This window comes from Natator depressus, chromosome 1 (genome assembly GCF_965152275.1).
Source record: "Natator depressus isolate rNatDep1 chromosome 1, rNatDep2.hap1, whole genome shotgun sequence".
In the NCBI taxonomy this organism is placed as follows: Eukaryota; Metazoa; Chordata; order Testudines; family Cheloniidae; genus Natator; species Natator depressus.
In genome coordinates, this window is record NC_134234.1 from 110415730 (window position 1) to 110442624 (window position 26895).

At 42.2% G+C, this 26895-nt stretch overlaps 1 protein-coding gene across 3 annotated transcripts in view; it reads right to left on the bottom strand.

The window, feature by feature from the left end:
- GAS6 (growth arrest specific 6) overlaps window positions 1-26583 on the bottom strand; it is an 80953-nt gene extending 54370 nt beyond the window's left edge. For 2 of the 3 annotated variants that reach the window (XM_074964192.1, XM_074964184.1), the window contains exons 1-4: window positions 26454-26583; window positions 25588-25754; window positions 9070-9094; window positions 8231-8293 (exon numbers count right to left, since the gene is read on the bottom strand). In XM_074964192.1, the coding sequence (XP_074820293.1) occupies window positions 8231-8293; window positions 9070-9094; window positions 25588-25754; window positions 26454-26529 (331 nt within the window). In that variant the 5' untranslated portion in view covers window positions 26530-26583. The remainder of the gene's footprint in view (window positions 1-8230; window positions 8294-9069; window positions 9095-25587; window positions 25755-26453) is intronic. The other variant, XM_074964200.1, reaches the window with a different exon arrangement.
- Window positions 26584-26895: the final 312 nt, after the last annotated feature.

The window sequence follows — 26895 nt, forward strand, 5'->3', positions numbered from 1 at the left end:
TGATGCAGACAAAGCAAATCCCTTTGACATATTTTTGAAGCATTTACAGCACAGTGGTGTTTGGTTACTGCTCAATAAACATTTTAGAAAGATTCTCAAGGATTGTCTACAGGGGGAAAACAGCATGGGACAACTACTGCAGAATAGCTATTCTGTGAGTACTCTTGTGAGTACTCTTACTCCACAGTAAGGGAGTGGCTACACTTTCAATGCCGCAGTTTCCACTGTAGCACTTAGTGAAGACATCGCCTACATTGACAGGAGAGCTTCTACCATCAGCACAGGTATTCCACCTCCCCGAGAGGCAGTAGCTATGTCAACAGGAGAAGTCCTCCTATCATTAGAGCACTGTCTACACCGGGGGTTAGGTTGGTATAACTGTGTCACTCAGGAATATGGATTTTCCACACACCTGGGCGATGTAGTTATACTGACATAAATTCGTAATGTAGACCAGGGCTAAGAGTGCTTTTGTATGGTCTATCTTAATCCGCTCTGGAAGTGGATTAAGCAAACCATACAAGACACTATTGGAGGGGAATAAGAGTATCCACATGCAGAGTTAGGCCTGGTCCATACTGCAGAGTTAGGCCTATGTACAGCAGCTTATGTCAACCTAACTCTGTAAGTGTCTACACTAAAACGCGGCTGCCACTGATGTAACTCATTCACTATGCCAACTTAGTAACTCCACCTCAGTGAGAGGTATAGCACCTTAGGGTTAGTTACGTCAATTTTAGTGGTCTCCAGGAGGTGTGCCACAATGCCTCACCATAACTGCTCTGGTCACCATTTTGAACTCCACTGCTTGGCAAACAGGTACACAGGTATATATGCCCCTCCCCTTTAAATCCCTGCACATTTTTGAAATTCCATTTCCTATTTGGTCGGCACAGAGCGCTCACCTAACAACTGCCCAGCTGACCTGCTGGCTATACGTTGCAGACACGCTCCTGCCTGGAGTACATGGGAGGTGGTGGATCTCCTGGGACTGTGGGGAGAAGAGGCTGTGTAGGCACAGCTCCGATCCAGCCATAGAAACGTTGATATCTCCGAGCAGATCGCGCGAGGCATGGAGAAGGGCTAAAAGAGGGACCCGCAGCAGCACCCCGTGAAAGCCAAGGAGCTGTGGCAAGCATAGCAGAAGGCAAGGGAGGCTAACAGTTGCTCTGGTGGAGAGCTGCAGACATGCCGCTTTTACAAAGAGCTGCATGCCATCCTCAGTGGAGACCCCACCACAACCCCTAAGAGCCCTGTTGATACTTTGGAGAACTCAGTCACAGGCACCCACAAGGAACAGTGAGGAGGTGTTGGATGAGGAAGAGAAGGAGGAGGAGTATGGGGGACAGGCAACAGGGGGATCCAGTGGCACAGTGAGCCAGGACCTGTTTTTGACTCCAGAGCAGTCGAGCCAGTCCCTACAGTCCAGTGTGGGTGAGGCTGATACAGAGGAAGGAACCTCTGGCAAGTATGCAGTTTGCTTTGATATTGCAGGGACACATCTGTTCATTTACTCTTTTATATTCATGCTAGAAGCAGCAGTGAAATAACCAATAGAGGAAGAGTTACTATCTGCTTCTCACTCCCCTGGCTATACAGTTAGGCAGAGGGGCCCTGCAGAACAGTTTATGTGCACTCGGATGTCCTGTGAATCCTCCGTAGAGATCTCGAGGAAACTTTCCTGGAGATAAGTCTGCAATCTTCTGCCAAAGGTTTCTGGGGAGGGCTCAGTTAGTTCTTCCACCACGGTAGGACACTTTCCCATGGCACTCAGCAATTACTTCAACAGTCACCAATGCAGCACACAGGCTAGCAGCATACGGACCCAGTCTGCAGCTGGATGCATGCACGAGCTGTTTCCTTTCAGCATCCGTTACCCTCAGGAGTGAGAGATCAGCTAAAATCACCACTGCCTATGGAAAACGGTGCCACTATTCAGTTCAGTTGCCCTATCCACATATACTCCATTCAGCTACTCCCCCCCCCCCGGCAACCGTACTCACCATAGCTGGGAATGCCACCATGCTCTATGAATCCCAAGGAGAAATGCGCATGTAGTGCTTTGAACTTGTGTGCATCAAGGGGAGTGAGTTCAGGATAGCAAGTTTCCATTTATCTTGTGAATACAATCACAAGACAACTTCTGTGCATCTTTGCAGCTGGAAATGTGGCCTTGGAGGTTTCTCCATCTACATCAGTGGAGCAGCTCAGCCAGATAAGGAGGAGGGGAAGGAGAGGAGGCAGGATGACATGTTCCAAGAGATACTGCAAGCCTCTGGTGCTTCAGATAAACACAGGGCTTGTAGGATCACCCTCACAGCCAGCATGGACGGGGATCGAGCAGAGAGGAGAAAGGCACAGGAAAAGGAGAGAGATGTGCAGCAGGAGATGCTAGTGCTTCTCAAGTGTCAGACAGAAATGCTGGAGACTCTTGCTGACCTTCAAGGTTGAACAGACCCGTGCTCGCCTCCCTCTGCAGCCCATTTAGAATTGCATTCCAAGACCTCCCTTCACACCCCTGCCACGTTCCAGGTGGCGTCCAAGGCTGCTGCACTATCCCTATCACTTCCGGGGAAGAGTTCAGGCAATCGCAGCCATACATACACTGACCTGTAAGAGACAAGGCTGATGAATGTGTTTGTGAAATGGGAATGACTGTTCTTTCCCTTTCAAAGGTTCTTTTCCCTGTATTTATAAAGTTTCATTCAATTATAAATACGTCTGTTTGTCTGGGTTTGGAATGAAAGTCTATTTATGGAAACTTAAGTCATCTTTATTAGTTCACAACATATACTGGCTGGGGCTGAAATCATTCACAGATAATAGCAATAGTTGTATTTGCAATGTTATATTACACACACACACACACATTACAAAATTCATACTAGGGTGCATAAAACCAATGCCAGGCAGAGCACACTCCAGCAACACAAATTACTGTGGCTCACTATTAAAATGGTCTTTCACAGCCTCGCTGAGCCAAATAGCTCCCCGTTGAGATCTTCTTATAGCCCTGGTATCTGGCTGCTCAAAATCAGCAGACAGCTGTTCTACCTCCACCCTGGCAGAAATTTTTCTCCATTTGCTTCTGATATTATGAAGGACACAGCAGGCAGCTATAATCATTGGGATTTTTTTTCCACCAAGGTTTAATTGCGTGAGTAGACAGCGCAAACAGCCTTTCAAATAGCCAAAGGTACATTCAACTGTCATTCTGTACCTGCTGAGCCTGTAGTTGAAGTGCTCCTTGCTGCTGTTGAAGTGGCCGGTGCATGGCTTCATGAGCCACAGGAGTAAGGGGTAAGCGGAGTCTCCCAGAATCACTAGTGGCATTTCAACATCCCCAATGGTAATCCTCTGGTCTGGAAACAAAGGCCCTGCTTGCAGCTTTCTGAACAAGCCTGTGTTCTTAAAGATGCGTGTGTCATGCACCTTCCCTGACCATCCCACATTGATGTTGGTAAAACATCCTCAGTGATCCACCAGCGCTTGCAATACCATGGTACATCAGCAGAAAGGGTTACTTTTCTACGTGGCAAGGTGGTCTGGAGACAAAACAGGGATATGTGTGCCATCTATCGCCCCACCGGAGTTCGGGAACCTGATTGCCGCAAAACCATCCACTACGTCCTGCACATTGCCCAGAATCACAGTCCTTTGTGGCCCTGCACATTTGCATCACAGCAACCATCACAGTGGATTTCCCAGCTCCAAACTGATTCCTGGCTCACCAGTTAGCAATCTGGCATTACAAGCTTCCACACAGCGATCATCACTCACTTCTCCACTGTCAGTGTAGCTCTCATTTTGATATCACTGCACCGGAGGGCTGGGGCGAGCTCCGCCCACACATCCAGGAATGTGGCTTTGCGCATCTGAAAGTTCTGCAGCCACTGCTCCTCATCCCAGACCTGCACAATGATGTGATCCCTCCAGTCAGTGCTTGTTTCAAAGGCTTAGAAGTTATGCTCCATCGTCTGCAGCTGCTCCATGAATACCAACAACAACCTTGAATTGTTTCTATGTCCTACAGCAATCTAGCCTCCAAGGAATCGTCATGTTCCCCACAACTCCTCTGGCAGCTCTGCAAATAGTGCTATTATGGTGCAGGATCGGGGCGTTGTACTCGCAACACTCATCACAATAGTGCAGAGCTGTGCAGGATCCATGCTTCTCACATAGATGGCGGACAAGCGGGTTTGGGGGCTTTGAAAAGAGGCATGAAACATTATGGGATGCAGATAAAATTATGGGATGGATAAAACTGCATCCTGGAATGCTGAAACCATGTCCCCAGTCATTCCTGCATAACTCGTTTACCCCATGAGGCACTGCAAACCCTTCCCAAAACACCCTGTACTAGATGGAGGCGAATTGCACAGTGGGATAGCTACCCATGGTGCACTTGGCTCTGCATCGATGGAAGCGCTGCTGGTGAGGACGTGCACCGCTGACACAAGGAGCGTAGTGTGGACCTGCAAAACTGATTTACAAATTAACGAAATTTAGGTCGACTTAATTTTGTAGTGTAGACTTGCCCTTAGTGTGGAATAGCTATTGCACTTTGAATTCAGTCTAGATTATTCTAGAAGAGCTTCCCCATGTAGACAAGCCCTAAGTTTCCACTGCCCACGAAGGACATGTGCCTATCATCTTAACACCCCTCTTAAATCATGTATACCTACAGTGTTTTTAATCTTTACGAAGACTCAAAAAATAAGTGTAGCCGTTTTTGCTGCTGCAAATTATCCAGTTTCCCTGTAGCAATAGTTTTGTATTTACTTTTGAATTAATGCAATGGATGGCATGAAAATTTCCCCCCTCCCCTTCCTGATGAATGCTTAATAGGGCCTAGTAATAGTAACTGGATTAAAGGATGGTGTGGTACAAATTCAGACACTCTCACAAAAATACCTGTCAACTGTGATCCTGCTTATGATAAAGACTCAATCATTTCTGAAGTGAACTGAAGGACAAAGGGAAAATGTAATTGGTGGTGGTTTCTGTTGCTGTATATGGTGCGTTGGTTGGGGGGGGGGGGGGGGAGGAGAAGGAAAAAGGAATTCTTAAAATAGGCCCAAAGGACTAAAATGCCTACATTTGGTGGTATTTACATTCCCACCCATAATTCTGTCCATTTCTATCAAAATGTGATAAGGCTACAGCCACCTTAGCAGCTCTGCAATTAAAGTAACATCAAGAATTTCTAGTCAGGACCAAGCTATAGAGAAGATAAGAACTTATCTTAGGCTCAGTAATACTTCTGTTGCAGGAGACGGAGGAAGGCACTAGAGAACTGTTAGGGAATGGAATGTGGTTAGCCTGCTGCCATAGGAATACATAATTGTAATAGTTTGTCTTGAAATGCTGAGAATGTCTGAGAATCACTAGCCAAAGCCTTTGCACCTAGCCCTCCTTGAACAGCTCACAGTGATAATCAAGAACACTCAATCACAAACAAGGTCTAAATGTCTTCCCTCCCCCAGCTCTGCAGAGCAGAGCAAACCTATTGAAAGGGCATGAGGAAGGCTGCACAGTAGGAAAAGGCTGCTATACAGGCTGCCCACCACACATGCCAATGTCCCCTCTAGAAAGTCTCTGCACAGCTGACAGGCCATACCGAAGGGGGGAGGAGGGGGAAGGGGTACGGAGGATCAGGGAGCAGGGAAACAAGCCAAGAAACAGCAGCTCTGAGCATGTTCCTTTCCCTATGCAGACCAAAGCTTGTGTACAGTAAGCTTAACATAATTAATGCTGCTTTGAGCAATCTGTGTACACTTTGTGATGCTATTCAGACAAGCCTAGTAGACAAAATGAACGGACAGGGTTGGTGCCCAAATTTTCAGAGGATCTCCGGCCTCTGTATCTTTTCCTACACACTCCATCCCTACCTGTTCTGCGGAGCAAAATGGGAGAAATACAGTGTGACAATAAAATATGTCCAAACCCACTGGCAATGGAAGAACTAACTATTTTATTTTTTGTACAGTGCCAGCATTGTGCTGGATGCTTTGTCCCTTTTTCCAGATTGGTTTGTATATAACACAGGGTCTGATTATGCTCTCGCACTGGTTTTACAACAGTGTAATTCCAATAACTTAATTGGAATTATTCCTGGTTTACATCAGCGTAACAGGAAACAGAATCAGGCTCTGTAGGCCTTTGTCTCTATTCCTTTAGATCTCCTAGCACAAGTATTCTCTTTTCTCATATCCAGATATCATACCTTAATTTATAAAATTTCTAGTTTTTTCAAAATTGACATCAAAACGAGACCTCAGCTTGAAAGTCTGAACATAGTAATTGCCACTTATGACTTCTAAATTTATCTTCTGAGATTTACCAATTTGTTGGATTAAAACTGCACTGGGAATTTGTCAAGTTACAAAAATGACACCATCTACATGCCTCATTAAAAAAAAAAAAGCAAGCCTAATCATACATTTTAAGGCCAGAAAGAACCATTACATCATCTAGTCTGACCTCCTGCATAACACAAGTCATAGAATTTACCCAGTAATTCCATCATCAATCTTATAATTTGTTTGAATTACAGCATCTTTTAGAAAGACTGTTATAAAGATTTTACATGACAGAGAATCTTCACATCCCTTGGTATGCTTAGTCCAATGGCTAAATTACCATCACTGTTAAAAGTGTGCACCTTATTTCCAGTCTGAATTTGTCTAGCATCAGCCTCCAGCCATTGGATCCTGTTACACATTTGTCTGCTATGTTGAAGAGACCCTCTACCATCTTGTTTGAACACAGAAATGAGATCATTAAGAAGTGTCAGACTCATGGAGTCCTTTTGGTCAGGAGAACATAAGGACTGAAACGATAGCAAATTCTGTGAGTAGAAGTAATATGGGGGGGGCTCCTTCCACACCCTCTTTCCCCTACCCCTGTGTACCCAAGCAATGGCTGGCCACAGTCCAGCCATCAGTTCATTACATTTGTATGCCCTCTGTTTTAAACATTTCTGGATTTTAAACTGGAAAGAATATATGATTATAGTGCTAAACCTCTTCAACTACAATTGGCCAAATTCTTAGCCCCTTCCTCAGCTTTTATTCATCCTTACACAGATAAATGCCCTTTGGCCCAGTATTTCTAAAACATTTATGAATTATTCAGATGATTCTTTTACATTATGTAAGTCATGTTGCTGCATTTTGTAAATTCAGGTCTTAAATTTTTGCTTATTATTCTTGGAGTTCAGATACAGCCAACTCTGTCAACAGTTTAGGGAAGCTGCTGAAGTGCTAATGAATTTTAACCTTGAAAACTTAGTGAAGTGGTAATTGTATCCCTCCTTTTGTGAATAACTCCTTAACATTGGTAGGATTTCATGACCAATCAAACTGGACCATGATAAGACACTGAAGTACAGAGGAAAAATTAAAAAGTGATTAGGTATAAATAATGCCTGTTTACTCAGTTGATTTGCTTTCTGGGTATACTTAGAATTGTATCTGCTCACATGAGTGAAAAAAATATTTTTGCTACTTTATATTCTTAGCATTATGGTGCCAACATAGCTATGAGAGAGGGAACTGGATAGTTAACATAATGGTTAACTAAATTCCAACCGCAGAATCTTTATCATTAATAAATTCACAGGCCAGAAAGAACCCAGCTTGACTTTCAACATGATTCCAAGTTGAGTTTGCAGGGCTGGCAAACCCATCTTTTTACTTACGACCTGAATAAATGTGATTTGGCAGCTTTTCATATAACACAGAAATTTGTCATGTGATGGATGAAATTCACCCTGTGCAGAAAGTCACCAAAGTCCGTCTTAAGTGACTCCAAAATGACTTAAGGTGAAATTCAGGCTTAACAGAGAAGAACCAAACTTTTACTTATTTTTTCTAAGGAAAGAAAAAGAAAGTGACAAGCCAAGCCCAGTGAAAGACGTAATTGTAAATCCTAGTTCTTGTCTCTTGTTTCCCAGATTGCTCAGCCCTTGAGAAAGCGGGGAAGAAAGAATGCCCGGCATCACCCTTTGGAAGACAAAGGAGCAGCATTAATGGATTCTGAAAGGAATAGAGTCTCAACTGGTCCTTCAGCTAGAAGGGTGCCACACATGACATAAGGTCCTCAAGAAAGCAAATGGGTAGGAGAGGTGCTAAAATTCTATCAGAATGGAGATGACTGATGTGCCTCCCCACCTCAAACAAAATGGCTGTTATGTTTAGTTGTAATATACAATATGAAAAATGCTTACTATGAACGCATGTAAGGAAATCTGGACTTCTTGTATACGGTGACCCAAATTTCTCAATACAAGCTGAAGAACAGAAAATGAAATTATTATTATTATGCGCCAGCTGTCACAGTGTGTAAATTGATATCTGGCATGCTGATGTTTCGTTAAGCAAGGTTCTGGAGGGTAGGTACAAAATCCATGTTAAACTGCAGCCCTCCAGATGCCTTAAAAATTCTTCTCAGTTCATATAAATATTTCAGCTCTGATGTTCAGTTGAACAGTTTATAATTCTACTGTACAATATGATTATTCTACCAGATGCTACTATGGTGCTAAAAGGATATTAGTAACTACTAAAGGCTGATCTACTAAATAGAAAAGATTTCTCTCAAATCTAAAAAGCAGAGTTTTCTAAAACTGTTGATATATGTAATGTTAAATACTAAATGTTCAATGCAAATGTAAAGCAATGTGGTGGCATGACAATGATACATAGAATGTAAAAAGCAATAGGTCTGCAAGCTAATCCTCTTATTTAAAAAAACTTTCAGAACTAAACTATTAAAAAGTGTATGCACTGTTGAAGACAGCAAACTGTTTACTCTTGATGTAAGTTACAGAAATAAATGCAACATTAAACATACACTTTAAATAATGTAAAGTGTTTGTGTATGTCATTCTATACATATAAATAACATATACCCACTTTAAAATCATATGAGGAGCAATTGGTTCTATTTCAGGATGGAACAGAGGATCTCTATTACATTCTTTTGGACAGACTGGCTGTCCCATGTTCCAATGTTAGGCACACATACCAGCACTGCCAAAAAGTAAAAGTAATAACTGTAACTCACCCAAGTATTTCGGGTAAAAATAGTCCTGTGGGAGAAAGAAAAAAAGCAAAGATTTATTGGAATAATATTAGTTTTTATTATCAATTTTATTAATTTTTAACTGCTGCTACTAGTTTGATGGTCTAGCCTGGTGGTGGCACAACGGGGTCCAAACGTAGGACTCTCAACTTCTTTTGCCCTGGGCCAATGGAGACAAAAGATCATGGAACTGATTACTCTGATCTGAAGGGGGAAGGGGAAAAAATGGTTTTTCTCCAATAATTTTTTGACAGTTGACCTATGAAGTGGCACTGGCAGTGACTGAACAGGAAGCCACTTACCCACTATCCAAGAAGTAAAGATGCTGACCATGGAATGAGGTAGAGGAAGTAAGAGGAATCTGGGGATAAAAACCAGAGGGAAAAGTACAGAATCATTTAGTCACCCACTGCCCCCTCTTTGGAGTTGCTCTGCACCAACAGAACTCTGACAATACCTTAACCATTAGAGTAAAAGCCTAAATTTTGCCTTTGCCTCTAGAACAAGGTGAACACTATTACTCTGAAGAGCTTCCCTTATAAAACTGCCCCGTAACGTATACAACTAACAATATCTGTTGAAAGAAAAGAACACTCTAGGCATGCAAATATGGGGAAAGCAAGACTCACCACAGCAGCATGGTTTAGAACAGTGTTTCCTCAACCTTTTTGATACTAGGGACTGGCTTGCTGCCTTCCTAAACTGTGTCAGGGAGATCTCAGGGACCAGCGCCGTCCATGGACCAGTTATTGAGAAACACTGGTTTAGAAGGGTTAATATGTAGCCATGGAAAAGATCTCTTTCCAATGTTACATCACCCTTAATAGTTTTACTTTAAATTGTTAGTTTAAAATATTGTTAAAACTAAGGTTAACGGGAGTCGGATGACTCAGGATAAAGTACTGACAATTTCAGGGATTTTAATTTTGTTGCTTGAATTAAGCAGACTCTTCCCCCAGTGATCATGACATCCTACATATAACTATTGGTCTTTGTGAGGCCACTTGAAAGACTTCAGTGCAATTCCAGTATCTACAGTGAGATTGGGATGGGTTTGACTACATGTTTTATAATTATCTTGTGTACCACAAGATCCGTTTAGGTATCAGAATCCCCAAGATTCTGAAACTACTCAACTTCTATTATACATGCGTGTGTGCATCACACATGCATTATACACACACACACTTTGATACAACACCCCTGGACTGCTAACTGCAATCCAGTTGACCAACTAGGTCATGAAATCTAGAATAATTTTGCATGACTGTCTTCCTCTAGAAGATCAAAAGCTTTTGGTGAACAAGCTCCATTTGCTGAAACACAGCCACATGATCTCGTAACCTAAAATCAAAGAAGCTTCAGTAAAGAGTAGTTAAAGCTGCAGCACATTTAGCTCAAAAGGACATACAGGGCCAAGAATTGCTGAGCACATGCACCCTCGATGGAAACACTAAAAATGTAGGTCACTAAGGACCCAGCGAGGCCCTCAGAATCTGGTTGTTAGCATAACATTTAGACCAGGTTTCCTTGTTTTTTGGCTACTTTTACTGTTTTTCAGCCACAGTAAGAAATCAAAGCTTTGAAAAACATGGAGCAAACATAGTATGGAAATAAAAGTAAACACAAACAGTTTAAGTACTTCAAAGAGCACCAGGATGTGCACCTAACATACTGAGCCACAGTCAGTACTTGAATTGTAAAAGATGTATGTACGTGATGGAATGATTGGAAATTTTATTAAATCTTTCCCCTTTGTCAAACTACAGCTGTGAAAAAGGGGATGTAGCACAACCACAGCCCAAACCAGTTACCGGCAAAAACAAACATTTGAAGTGAATCAGAAGGGACAGAAATGGCATGTTTCATGTACATTCATCTAAGTTGGCTGCTATTACGATTGTTGGAGCTCAGTTACAAGAAGAAGCAGGGCAGAAAAATCTCTAACCTACTTACTTGTGAGGAGTAAGAAGAATATTGGGAAAGTACCATCGACTTGTTCAGAATCTAAACTTCCATTTAAAAATTATTAGCTGTTTGTGTTGCAAACATAACCTTCTAAACACAAATTCAGCACATACTAATGCAATGCTAGTTTACTGAGTCTGTGCACAAAACTGTGCCTCTGCTACTGCTCATGGCTTTCCAAACAGCAACAAAATGAAACTGACCAGATGTTTGTCCACTACAAGCTGTGGTACAGAAACACACGTTAAGTAAGTAATTTCAACTGAAGTCTACAATATAATTTTAAACTCTTTTCTCCCTTCCTTCAATGGCCTATTTATTTATTACCAAACTTCTCCATTATCAAGAATAAAGATGAATATTACCTCAGACTGCAGAAGACCTCTTTGAATGGTTCACTCTGCCACACATTTTAAATAAAAATGAGACTGACTATGGGTTTTAATATCATTTGCTCATGATGGTTTAACTTTTTATTTAATGGGCTTAGTTCTGAGCTGTAGGAACAATGAATTAAAGTAATAAGAGTTGAGCTGAAAATGACTTCCCCATCCACCATGCCTGGGTGAATTTCCACTGCTGCAGGTTTCCAAAGAGCTGGTGGTTCTGTGTTTCTGGTTGGCTAAAACCAAAGGATTAACCCAAAAGGAATGCTGTATTACTGCCGATCGTTAGAACAGAAAATGACTTAACATCAAGGTGGTATTGTTTTGCAGGAGCACTGGTTAGCACTTTGTATTATTAAAGCTTTGAAATGTTTCTAGTCTGTAGAATAATACAGTGAGACTTACCTGTTTTCTAGCATGAGCACGGAGCTCTATATCCCCATTTCATAGATTCCGCTGGCCCAAACCTGAAAAGTGCTCTGACCCCTCAATTCCCATGGATTTCAGTGGGAGTTGAGGTCCCTGAGCTCCTTGCAGGATCAAGCCCCTACTAAATAGTCACACACACCTCAAAAAGTATGCAAAATAAGAAGGATCTTATAAGAATAAAAAATAATACAAAGAAATATTTTGTGGCTTGCTAATATATCCATAATATTAAAAAGTGTGGTAAGAGATGCACTCGATGCATTGTTTAGTTTTGAACTAGCTGAGTTAAACACTAGCCGGTTGACAGCTGAGGATCCAGAAAGCCACATAGTATCTATAGCATCAAAAGGCAACAATTCATTAGCTGATCCTTTTTGTGGCCACTCCAGTGGAAAAACCAACCACATAATTACTGTCAATGTTAGTTTCCAGCTAGGGCTCTAAAAAAAGGAATTAACACTCGCATATTGTCACCCCTTTCCCTTGGATTTGTTTTTACAGTAACTGTTGGAATAAAAAAAATACAAGGCACATGCTTTATTTACCCAAAATTATACACAAACATGGATTAGACATAAACATTTTCCAGACCACAACTCGTATAGAATCATAGACTTTAAGGTCAGAAGGGACGATTATGATCGTCTAGTTGGACCTCCTGCACAACGCAGGCCACAGAATCTCACCCACCCACTCCTGTAACAAACCCCTAACCTATGTCTGAGCTACTGAAGTCGTCAAATCATGGCTTAAAGACTTCGAGGTGCAGAGAATCCTCCAACAAGTTTCCCGTGCCCTACGCTGCAGAGGAAGGCGAAAAACCCCCAAGGGGGCCTCTACCAATCTGCCCTGGAGGAAAATTTCTTCCCGACCCCAAATATGGCTATCAGCTAAACCCTGAGCATGTGGGCAAGACTCACCAGCCAGACACCCAGGAAAGAATTCTCTGTAGTAACTCAGATCCCACCGCATCTAACATCCCATCACAGGCCATTGGGCATATCTACCGCTAGTAGTTGAAGATCAATTAATTGCCAAAATTAGGCTTTCCCATCATATCATCCCTTCCATAAACTTATCAAGCTTAGTCTTGAAGCCAGATATGTTTTTTGCCCCCACTGCTTCCCTTGGAAGGCTGTTCCAGAACTTCACCTCTCTGATGGTTAGAAACCTTGGTCTAATTTCAAGCCTAAACTTCCTGATGGCCAGTTTATATCCATTTGTTCTTGTGTCCACATTGGTACTAAGCTTAAATAATTCTTCTCCCTCTGTGGTATTTATCCCTCTGATATATTTATAAATCCTTAATCAATTTTGACTTGAAGTAATTCCAAGCCTCCTCCGCCTTCAGATCCACAAGTTCTTCAGTCCAATCCACTTCCCTAACTAATTTCCTTAACTTTTTAAAGTTAGCCCTTTTGAAATCAAAAACCCTAGTCACAGATCTATTTTTGTTTATCCTTCCATTTAGTTTGAACTGAATTAGCTCATGATCACTCAATCCAAGGTTGTCCCCTACAACCACCTCTTCTATGACGTCCTCATTACTCACCAAAACCAAATCTAAAATTGCATCCCTTCTTCTTGGTTCAGCAACTACTTGGTGAAGGAATCCACCAGCTATCGCATCCAGGAAAATCTGAGCCCTGTTATTATTACTAGCATTTGTCCTCCAGTCTATATCTGGGAAGTTAAAGTCTCCCATGATCACACAATTCCCATTAGTATTTACGTCATTAAAAACATTAAAGAGGTCTCTATCCATATCCAGATCTGATCCCAGTGGTCTATAGCACACCCCAAACACTGTCCCAGGGGAGGCTCTAGTAGCTTTCTTCTCCAGTGTGATTTTTGCCCAGACAGACTCTGTCTTATCCATTCCATCACTTCTTATTTCTTTACAGTCTACCTCACCAATCAGCATAACTATCCCATCCGTCAATATCATCCCACTCCAAATGAGGGGAAGGCAAGCACACTCCAGCCCGTGTGATGGAACTGTTAACCTCCATCAGAGAATGTCCTCCATCAGTGCAGGTATGAACAATTCCAAACTCTGTGTGCTCCCATCAAAACAGACAAAATGTTAATGCCTCTTACTTGTGGCTCAATATAATGTCTCATTTTGTTTGTATCCTACTTGTCAATCAACCTACTTTTGTACCTAGGGAAGCGTCAACTTCCAAGGATGGTGTTGCATAACCTGCAGTATCCAGTGTTGCCTATGTCATATGTAAATAAGCAGTTTACAATGTGACATGTGCCTCTGCACTAATTCAGCACAGATCTCAGGTAAGAACAGAAAAAGAGGAGAAGAGAAGGACCAGGAGAGTCTCACATGATCCAAGTCCCCTCCCCTCCACTGAAGTGGAAACTATGGCAGAGGGCCAGTCTCTCCAGACGGGCTCTTGCTTGCCTTCTTCCATTGAGTTCAAGAGATACAGACTCATTTTTCTTCACTGTTCAAGAGATATAGACTCATTTTTAACTCAGGAGATTTAAATACTTTTTAAAAGAAGAGTCTTTCAATGTGATGAATACAATTTCTTTTCCAATTTCTGTTTCCATCATTCCACGGTAGAACAATGTTTAAAGGTATTTGGTACTTTTACTTCAGTTATTTTAAATCAACTGCATGAAACTCATCTCTGGCATTACCACCCCAAAACTAGTGAAGTTACACCAGTGTCATATTTGTCCCACCACATTTTTAGAGAAGATGGAAGAACATCAACTCAGAAAACAGTCCTTAGGTGAGTCACAGTATATAAATAACTCTTCTGAAAGCATAACCAAGACCTTGCCTACAACGGGGACATTTTCCCCACTGTGGCTAAAACTAATTCAGCAATACTGGGAGCCCTAGAGTAGAGTGTCTCTCAGTTGTCTGTTTTGTTTTAACATCATGTCATGTAACCCTTATCAGAGCCGGGTCTAATCAACACAGTGCTTAAACACTGGGGACAGCTGGTGAGAGTTCATCTACACTAGGCAGTCCAATGTTGTTAACACCAGTGGGTCTACTAAACCAGAGTTAGCAAAAAGTGGGCCATTTTATGAACATTTTCCCAATGTAGACAGAGACACAGTCCTTCAAGCGAGACAACATCTGAATTTCTAATATTAAAACAACAACAACAAAAAGCAGGAGGGTGGGGAGAAGGGGAGGAGAATCTTCTCAGGCCTTCTTTAGGCTGCACAAACCAAGCATAAAAGGACATAAAGGCCAATTTACTTTTTCTTTGGAGCTCCACTTTAATAGCCTAGCTTTTTTTTACTCTCAGGAAACAAAATGCAGCATCATAAAACCTGCATCAGAATACTGAGCTTTCCCTAGCAGAAGAGGAGAACCATCTTATCTGCCTTCATCAGGATAGGTACTCTGTAGACCCATGGAATCAGCACAACAACTTGAAACTGAATTCATTTGGTTTTCTTGTCTACATGCAACATCTTACAATTAAGTGACAACCCCTGCACCATTTACTGTTATTCAAAACCTTACATGGATCTTGCCTTCCACTTTATCAAGTAGGTTTTCATCTAGGATTCATAGATTCCAAAACCAGAAGGGACCATTGTGATAATCTAATCCAATTTATTGTATAACACAGGCCATAGAACTTCCCCAAAATAATTTCCACAACATACATTTTAGAAAAACACACGTGGCATAGCCTCCTGGTTTACAAATGTAATTTGCGCCTCCAAACTACGTGCTTGCATGTTTGTTTTACGCTTATATTTGCACTGGCTATTCATTGCAAGTCATTATGTCTAGCTACAAGTCCAGCTGGCTGACTTTTGCCTGCAATGATACCAGTAATCATTTAACTACTGAGATTTCTGTCAGCAAATTATTGCACAAATTTTAAGGGTGCAAATTCAGCACTATAACCCTAAAATTCTCGTGCATAGAGGGAAAAGGAGAAGATTTGCTTGAAATCTGACATAATTAAATAGCACTGTGCTATAACTAATAATTTCCAACCAAACATGTAAATTCAGCTTGAGCCAATACCTTGTTGAGCGCCCAAGCCTTCTTTCTCATAAATGGTTTGTCAAACCAGTCATGGATTATGGTCACAAAGGGCTCAGGCCTGCAAAGTGTTGAGCCTCTCCAGCAAGCTGCTGAGCCTTATTAACTCCTATTAACATCAGTAGGAGTTGAGGATATTCAGAAATTTGAGAGAGATATTCTGCATATTGCAGAATCAGGCCCATAAATGGTTCACAGCATTTCTTTGTGTAATTTTTGACCAAACACTTTACAGCACCTAGCAAGTCATCTCAACAGCCAACGAGAGTTTCTATCCATCTTCAGTACTGCCACCACAATACAAACGTATATCTTCTTTGGGTGGCCCTTGGGCACAGTGTCTGTTTCTTAAATATCCATTCCACACTGCACAACTATCCCATAGCACAAATAGTATGACTGTCCCTTTCACTGGGTTGCTGATTTTGCCCAATAAACCACTCACCTTTACTATAACATACATTTAAGAAAGGGATTTCTAGCACCAGCAGTTGTGTTTCTACTCTAAAGGAATACAAGGTGTCGCTACAGAACCAGAGAAGCTGGAAACCAAAGTTTAAAAACATCTATTCTCCCACGGAGACCCAGGACTGTTTCCAAACAGCATATTCTTGAGCGCTCAATCCAGTCAAGGATTTTTGTGGTCAAAAATTAAAATAAAAATAAAAAATAGAACCACCATAAAACCAACTTCGCATGAATTAAAGAAAATAATATCAAGACAGTAACAAAAGGAAAGAAAAGAAAAACAGCCACATGGCTCATTGTTGAACAGAAGGCAAACAGCAAACAATGAGGGTTTCTACTGGCAGTCTGAGACCGCTCTTGATTGGGCAATAATTATTTGAAATGGATTAGAATGATCCTCCTGTCCAAATGCTAGGATATTTGTTAATGATTTTGGATTGCAGTCTGTCTCCACTGGGTTGGTTATAAACTATGCTAATCCAGTCCAGTTTTTAAATTACTCATGCCATGAGGATTTCTCTATCATTTCCATGGGGAGTCCACCTACCACTCACCGGTACCTTATTTTTCCTCAGCTGTAATAACCTACAATTTTAAAAGGATGAATTGAATTTGTTCTCCAGTCTATATTTACCTAACCTCCTTACAAATTATCCCTAGTACTGCGTTGCATCCTCTCTAATTGCAACACATCCCAATTTGTATTATTTGTAAATTTAACAAATCTATTGTTTACCCCCCTTTGGATCATTAATAATGATGTTAAATAAAACTGGACATAACAATCCCTGGTGTAATCAAAAAGGACATTTCCCCTCAACTTGATATATTACCGTTTATCATTACTCTTTGGGATCAGTCAGTCATACTTCAAACACAATGACAAGACACATATCCCATCCATTCTGAATTAAATGTTCAAGTCAGATCTCAGAGAACACTGTATTAAATCCTTTACTGAAGTACAGATAAATTACACTACATCTATCACATTCCCTTAGTCTATTGATTTTATTCCATTGTTGTATACAGTGTTGATGTAGCTGTGTGGGTCCCAAAATATTGGAAAGATAAGGAAGGTGAGTTAATATCTTCTATTGTTTTGCTCTTATTTAAATTATTTACATACAGATTTTTTTTAATTTAAACCTTCATTACCGCAGAACCTGAGCACTTCACTACAGGAATAGACTTAGGCTACGTCTACACTACAGACCTTACAGTGGCACAGCTTTACCGCCGCAGCTGCACTGCTGTATATAGCCACTCTTTGCCGACAGCAGAGCTCTCTCCTGTTGGCATCATTAGACCACCCCAGCAAGCGACGGTAGCTATGTCAGCAGAAAAGCGTCTCCCGCCAACATAGCGATGCCCACACTGGTGCTGCTGTTGGTGAAACTTATGTCAGTCAGGGGTGTGTTTTTTCACACCCCTGACCAACAAAAGTTTTACCGACGAAAGTACTAATGTAGACATAGCCTTAGTCTCAGAGCAGACAGGCAACTGAGGAATAGGGAAGTTTGGCAACATGCCCAAGATCACACTAGAAGTCTGTGGCAAAGCCAAGAATTAAACCTAGATCTCCTGGTTCCCAGTCCAGCCTCTCAATGACAAAGCCATCCTTCCTTCCCTGTTCAATGCTCATGAACTGTTCTGGAACTCACTGGAACACTCTTCCAGGAGTAAATCTCATGTGTGCTGTCATGAAAAGCACCACCACCAGGTGTCATTCAGAACTATGATGGTCAGTCCAGTTACAGTCTGCCATTCATTTTTCCCTCCTTCTCTTCAGCTAGATTCCCTTTGTCCCACACTGGCAGGCAGCACAAGGCACCTTAGTGTGGGCAGGAACCAAGACTTGCTCTTTTTCCTCAGCTTCACAAGCCTCTCCCTCTTTGGGTCTCACTGTTTATAATCAAGGAAACAGAAAATAGGAACCTCACTAACATGGATGTTTCTGAAGCAGAGAGCCTTGGGAACAGACTGCCACAGTAAAACAGCCATGAAGGGAGCAGATGGGGGGAGGAGAGATCTGTTCAATAACTTCCACCAGATATGAGAGAAAAGGAGTGATGGAAAGAGATGATGAATCCTGGTTTCAAGTGGCTTGAATATTTGTTCAATTATCTTACCAGGGTTTGAAGTTGGGTGTGTTGGATGACAGTAACCAGGATTACATTTTTCCATTTTAAAGGAGATCAGTACCACATTTTCTGGTTTCCTTCCAATCCTCTGGTGCTTCCCAGGTTCTTCATAACTATTTAAAAGTAACTGTCAATGGTTCATTACGTTCATTTAAGACCTTGGAGAGCACATAAACCACCAATTTGTACATATTCAATGTTTCCAATGTAATCCTTTACCTGATTTTCATCAAACAGATGTACTAAGTGTCTGCCTTAATTCCCAATAGTCCATTCCCCTTTTCTTTATTTAAAAAGAAAGCTGTTCTTCCATTTTATAAAAGTTCCTTTTATCCTTAGAGTTCTTTGGCTCACACTATCTCATTCTGATTTTCCTGTGCTTTTTCCTTTGCTCCAGCCCTGTATAATCCCACTCCCTCACAATTCTCCAATTTAAATTTTCTTTTTCCATCATATATTTGAACAGCCTCTCATAACGCCATACTAGGCGCTTCTGGTTTCTCAAGTTTTTCTCACAGAGGAACTGTGGTCCATTGTGTGTTAGTTATGACGTGTTCCAGGATTCCCAGCTTTCTTCCACACTTGTGAAAATGGACGCAGCTCAAACGAGCACAACTCCAGTAGAGTCAGTGGCAAATCTGGCCCATCTCTTCCAATACAGTTTCCTTCTGCACTGTGTTCACAACATCTCTTAATTTCGCAAAAATTTCCTTTCTTGAAATCTATAAAGTCTCATACAGTTGTGTCTGGGATTCCATTTTGTAGTATACCTAGCTTAGGTCATTAGAACAAAACTCTCCTCTAACTCTCATGCTCTCTTGGATAAATTTAGCATTAGCACAAACAAATACCACTCTAATGACTTTAACTGAGCTGGCCCCTTTATGCCAGCAGTAAATTTGGCCCTTCATTTACAATGTAGCAAAATACTATAAGAATATAAAATGTTAAAAAAGATTTTCTAGAGCAAATCTTGCAAGATTTTGCCTCGATTGAGATAGTAATATTCTATACAGGGATGAAGACTTCTAGGCTGAAGGATAATATGAATATTATTCATGTCTCGACTACATATATCCGCTAACAGAACCTGAAGACGTTTTACACCTCTCATCCCTCCACTTAGCTCCCCTTCCCTCCTTCTACCATTACATCCCTTCCTACTTTTCTAATGTGATATTAATATTTAGATATCTATATTTACATTTCTATTATTAGAAGCGTGACCTAAATATTTCAGCTTCCAACATCCTTCCTAGAAGAGGGGAATCAAGTTTCAAAAACTGTAGTCTATGTTTGTAACTTAACTGTGTTGTATTGTACACATCATGCGATGGGACAACAACAAACATCCATACTTAACAAGACCAATCAGTTAACTATACATCTGACCTTTACTATACACTGGCCACTACTCCTGCTTCGTAAATACAAATTCTTGGTAAGCTCAGCTGAGTAGAAAGAATGTTGAAGGTTTTTTAAAAATATGACGAGGCACCCACTGCAATTCATACTTTTCCTAGAAGAGTTAAATTTTCAATTTCCTTGCAAGCCTTCATGTGTCCACTCTACAGCTAAATTCATAACTGAAACCTTGCTTCTAATCCAGTCTGTCTGGTACTATATCTAGTGCTCTCTGCTGCCAGACATCTATCCTGAAGACAGAAATTTAGAACAATGCCAAATTTGCATCCATGTCAAAAAATTCTGCATGGAGAAAAAGTCAGAAGACAAAGACAACTCATGTTTTCTTATCTCAGATACCATTTTATGTTTTCGATCACTAGAGGTAACCACTAGGCAATCAGTGAATTATGCTACATACCTTGTGTAACTATACCAGCTCTCTTGTCTACATCTCTGCCAAAACACAAGTGCCAAAGGCTGTAAAGATGTGAATACATATCTTTGATACACAAAAAGAAAAGGAGTACTTGTGGCGCCTTAGAGACTAACAAATTTATTTGAGCATGCTCGGGGGTCGCATGTATATGAGCTCGCAGCTCAGCAGCAGCAACAGTTTATGAAAACAAGAGACTACATCCTAACCCCCCCCTCATACCTAACTGACCTATCACACTTTTTAAAAAAAGTGAAATCCATGCTCACTAAAAAATTGCTAGTTACTTTCCCTTGCACTCTTCATTCTATTCATACAATTGTGTAAATTCCATTTTAGGAATAGGTCAGCCAAATTCCAGAGCTGTTTATCAGTAAGCTAACAAGCTAATAGTAGCTGACTAAATACTACAGGCAAATATTTGTGTATTACTGCCTTCATAAAGGCCCTCATCAACATGTTAACTAAGATAACATTCTTATCTCTATGTCAAAGATGTTTTGCAACTTCAACCTTATTTATCACACCTAGCTCATTCATTTAAAATGTTGCGCTAGGAAGCAATCCTCCTCTATTAACATGCTCCCTTTCTTATTTTTCCTCCATCAATATTATCTGTTGAAATTCTCTCCGATTATTTTACTGGCACTCTTACCTGCCAAAAGATTTCAGCCTATCCAGGAGTTCTGCAGCAGTATATAAAGATGCTGCTATGGGCTTCATCTAAAAGATAGGCTGCAAGACTATACCAGTGTAGCATGTATTTGTTTTTACCATTTATAGTCATACAGATACTACAATCTTGTTTTCTTTTAAGGGTAGGGAAAAATTTCAGACTAGAAATGTAACAAATGATCTTCCCTCTCCCGGTCTGGGACTAGTCAATATTCTCCCTAATATAAAACAAAAAGCTGTATTTACTTGCAAATATATGGTTATTTAACCCTACTTGGTATAATATGACTAGCAGTTGATACAAGTAATCACAGATGTGACAACACCGTCATTCAGGTTTAAGAGCATTTATGTTTTTGTTAATATCTGTTTGCAGGTGTGTTTCCAAAAAGTTGGTCAATAAAACAATGCATGCAAGACACCAAAATGACAACCATGTAGTTGTAGTCATCCTACCTACTGTAGGTGCAAGTCAAAATGTTTCATTTCTGTTTATTGGGTCAACAGAGCTATCTTTCCACAAGGAGAAAATCCAAAATTGGCTCTGGAGTAAACTTTATAGGATTAGGAGGAAATCTAGGCATTTTACTTGACCAGCTTAGCACATACTAAAGTACAACTTGCCTTTTCTTGACTAGATATTTTTGAAGCCATTAGTTAAACTGAACTAGCTAATATGATTTCATATCATATCTTTAAATCTAAGATTTTGTCTACATAAGGAAAGAGCCTGCAGTAGTTAGCTATTCTGCACCAACTCCCCCTGCGGTCTCTTACCGAGTGCTAAGAGTGCCTCTGTGGGCATTAGCTTACACGTTGGAAATGAATTAAACTAAACTGCCCAACGTTTAGTGTACAGTAAGAATGTCCATATGGGGAGTTAAAGCATACTAGCTACTCTGCACTAATTCACACCCTTGTTTACTATGCTCTAGCTACCTTGTGTAGACAAGCCCTTGGTTTAGACTAAACCTTAGGCCATGTTTACGCTACAATATTAAGAAGACCTAACCTATATCGGCATACGACCGCTGCAGTAATTACATCGCTTATGCGTGTCTGCATTTTGCTCCTTGTGTTAGCAGTGTGTGTCCTCATCAGGAATGCTTGCATCGATTGTACAGTCAGTGTGGGGCACTGAAAGCCAGTAATAGTCGACATAAGCAACGTGGTATCTATACGGACACTGTGTCAACCTAACTACACCGACCTTGACACTACACCACTCATAGAAGTGGAGTTATTAAGTCAGCATAGCGGGGCAGTTACATCTGCAGGAGGAAAACGTAGGTGTAGACACTTTCATAGTTAGTAAGCTGTGGTGCACTGACCTAACTCTGTATTGTAGACCAGACCTTAGACTTCTTACAAAGCACAGCTGCCATGTGAGAAATGTAATGAGAAGCAGTCATTCATGCTCATCTAGTGCTTTAAAATTACGGACCAGGAGCTTGGAACAGACCTGGGGCTGAATAAGCCCCAGTGCATAAATCAGAGTGTTGGAATGATGTAGTCCTGACAATTTATAGATGGGTCTGTTGAACCAGTTAAACTTTCTGGTTAGCCTTCAGAATCAGCCCTAGAATGCACTACAGTAGTCTCTTTTTGATATGACAAAAGCATAGATCACTGTGGTTAGTGATCCAAAAAGTAAGGATGCAATCTCCAGCCACCTGAACAACTTGAGGACAGGTTTCAGAGTGGTAGCCGTGTTAGTGTATATCAGCAAAAATGAGAAGTCCTTGTAGTACCTTAGAGACTAACAAATTTATTTGGGCATAAGCTTTCATAGGCTAAAACCCACTTCATCAGATGCATGGAGTGAAAAATACAATAGGCAGGTATAAATACACAGCTCATGAAAATATGGGAGTTGCCTCACCAAGTGGGGGGTCAGTGCTAAAGAGCCAATTCAATTAAGGAGGAACTGGCCTATTCTCAACAGTTGACAAGAAGGGGTGAATACAAAGGGAGGGAAAAGGAGGACAGACTTCCTCTACTGAGAGATGAGGTCACAGCTAGTGCTATTCCTCAAACTGCAACACACTGCTAACTTCATTTCCATCTTTCCTGAATTGAGTCTGAGCCAGCCGTTGGGTCCCTGATTCTCTCTGTCAACAGGATAGGACTGTCACCTGTGTATTAATAGCACCACAGATCATAGCATCTAGCAAACCCCCTCAGTTGCCTCATATAAAAGTAAACAAGGAGAGGTGACAAGATTAAGCCACATGTGGTTCTACAGATGAGAGTACTAAATGATGAGGAACAACTGTCCATCAAAATCTTCTAGGCTCTGTCAAAGAAGCAGCAGTGTTCCCTGAATGGGACTTCATCCATCCCTGCTACTTTATGATTAATAGCACTGTAGGCTCCCAATAGATGTAGTAATAATAGCATAGGTGTTTTACCTCTGTCCATAATCCTTAGCTGACTGTCCAGCAGCACAACAAGTGCTGTCTCCATGCCACACATGGATCTGCAACTCAACTGGAAGGGGCATAAGATTTGTCTTAGGCAAGAACCACATGTGCAAACTGCTAACAAATTGAGCATTCTGGGTAGGCTGGTGGCTGTCTCAGGAGAGGACCTGCAGAGCTTGGGGCATTTTAAAACGTAACATTTTGGGTGCATGTAGAATATGCAAGTGGACACAAATATTAGAGGCCTGTAACCTTGACAATATTCCCTTAAGTTTTTTTTTTTCAAAATTAGAAAGAGACCAAACAGCTGCAATAAAATAAAATAAATCCACAAATAGAAAACAAAGCATTATCAACTGGAAAATATTTGTTATTCAAAGGTGCTTAAATAACATGGCTAGGTCTCAGGGAATTTGTTTATAGCTATAGATAAGATGAAAAACCTAAATAACTTCAATGTCTTCATAATAGGAATAAAGCTTTACAATTTTCCAAAGTGTGAAATAAGTGCCCAGTATTATTATTCATAATCATTACATATGTTTACAGCAGCCTACTCTTCCAGTGAACAAGCCTGTGAGTACGTCATACATTTGCTCACCCTTGCCAATTTTCTTGACTAAAATCCAATAAATACAAGTGGTGACCTCAGATTAACTTTATTTATGGAAGGTCAAAGTTCACATTTTGGATTTTTCTTTTCTGCACACCTATACTGAGTGTAAAATTCTACTAAAACATTTTAGCTCAATGGGAATATGGAAAATAATTGTGTCAGCCAGTCTGACACCCCATTACAGGGGTTTATAATGCATTCAATCTATGTATTTTACAGAGCACCAAACAGTATTGTATCTAGGTGCAAGAGTATGTACACAGGCAGGCGTGTAACAGACATTAGTGGACCTAACTAAACAGGAGTTTGATCTTAAACTCTGAACTGCAGAAAGAAGAAAAACTAGCATTAGAATCTGTTTGCAAATTGCTGTCCTTTTTACTTTTGCTTTGTAACTATTCATTGCACTGTGATGTAGTGCATTCAATGCACTGTTAGCCTATTAAGATATACATGTCAAGACATGTTTTCACTTAAATATAAAACATTAACTGAAGAGGAAAAGCCAAGTCCTGCCCTCTCTCCCTGCCCCCACTCCTGAACTATGTATCTCCTACCACTCAAAAAGCATCAAACCATTAACATGAACACATTGTGCAATATCAAGCCTCAATGTGATCTCCAAGAAATTCACTCCCCACCACTAAACTAATCCCAGATAATCCCTGAAAGGGGACAGCCTATTCAAAACAGCACACCCAGAAGGTGCAAGCTAACTGGAAAAGAAAATAAGCAAACTTTAGTAAAACAAGACAACTACAGCCACACAAAGTGCCACAGAAACAGATTACTCAAGATTCATGAGGACTTGAAGTTGTTTTTGTAGGTTGTGACTGAGTGTGAAGCTAGATGCCCTGCAGATTTACAGCAATACCATGTAATTTAAAATGCTATAAAAGTCATTCTTTCTGGTCTCCCCTCTTCTGATTTAGAGCAATCCCAAACCTAAACCACAAACTCAAAATACTCACTTAAAAAAGGCTTGAAAGTTTTTAAGCGTGTTTATTGATGTATTTCTTCCTGAAATTTCTTTTATGACGTTGTTTTGGGACATAGCTAAAACGATTTTAAATGTCCTGGGTTTCAAGGGATTGGGGGGTGGGGGGAGTCAAAGGTGTCCAGACAAAAATGCTATAACACTGTCATCTTGGTGTAACTCCCCTGACTTGCTGGAGTTACACTGGGGTGAATTTAGCCCTTTAAGTTTGAAGCAGAATACGGATATTTTAAATAGGACTCTCATGTAAAATTATGTCAGCCCAGTAAATGCATCCAGACTTTTTTTTTTTTAAACTGTATATGCTTGATCCTGACAACACTAACGCAAGCCTGCTGAGGGGAGCGCTGGTTATGCTGTGGTTTCAGTTATTTATCTAATGGTTCGCCTCCTCCCCCAAACAACTTCCCCAGCTGTGCAGACAGCTGGCGCCCTCATTCCAGCTGCTGCCGGGGAGCGAGAGATTGACACAGTAAAACCCCAAATTGATCGGCAGCTCCGCTCATCACTCTTACCGTCTCGGGATCGTTTTCAAACACTTCCCTGGCTTCTTCCTTGCTGCACAGCTCCTCTACGCACTCCCGCTCCAGATGGCCTTGCTTGGTCTCCTCGAAGATCTGGTAGGCTCGGCGCTGCCTCTGCCGCAAGAACTGGGCAGCCTCCGGGGCACTCAGCAGCACGGCTGCGGCCGCAGACAAACACCGGGGAGGGGGAAAGCAGCGGTCAACACAGGAATCAAATCCGACCCGCCGGCTAGGCATTGCACGGAGCAGGAGAACAACGCCACGAGCGTGCACCCCCCGGCCCCACTCTAGACACCTAGCGACACGCACCCCTCCGCTGCACAGACACCAAGTCACCCGCACAAAGCACTGCCACTAGCACGTACTCTCCCCAGCCCCGCACGAGACGCAATCACGCACCCCCCTCCCCAAACACTGGGCAGCCAGGGCACTGCACCGTGCACCCCCTGTGCTCTCTAGCCATCCAATGCCAGAGGGCTGCGCTCACACCCTGCCTGCACCCAAAAGGCACTGCCCCTCCGCCCCCCGCCCAGAACAATGCCACACGCGTGCACCCCACGGACACCCCCAGAGGAACGCCCCAGCCATGCCCCCACTCACTACTCCTTCTGCCCACACAAGAACGCCAGTGTCCCACCCCCCATCACCCCCTGCCCCAGCAAACGCCACAGTCATCCCCTCCGCCGTCCCGCCAAACGCTCTCTGGGCGTCCTTGGGAGAAAACGGGGGAGCTGCTGCTGCTTTCCCCTGCACACCGTCGCAAAGGCTGGGCTGGTGCATTGCTGCGCCTGAGGGTGCGGGGGGGGGGGTGGGTCGGGGCCGAGGGACGTTGTTCTCCCCCCTGGGTCGGCACTCACTCGGCGAGGAGTCTGTAGCCAGCAGGACGAGCAGGAGGGCAGCCCCGAGGGCGGCGGGGGCCGCGGACTGCGGCATGCTGCGGCCGTGCCCTGCCGCGACCGGCGGCGGCGGGAGCAGGAGCAGCGGGGCGGTCCGGCGCGAGCGGGGAGAGCGCGGCTACTGTGGAAGCCCGGCGAGCGCGCGCGCGAGCAAGCTGCGGCAGAGCCCAGCAGGGGTGTCGCTCGCGCTCCTCTCGCCCAATCATTTCCAAAGTCCCCCCTCCCCCCCCAGGCCGGGCCGCGGGGACACACCTATCGCCCTCCGGCTCGGTGCAGCTGCGCCGCGGGAGATGGGGGGCGCATAGAGACAAGGCTGCACACAGGGAAAGTCCAGCGGGGACTGAACTGCCGGGGCCCTCAGGTGACTAACCCAGCCCAGTGACTCCTTTAAAAACATCCCTGG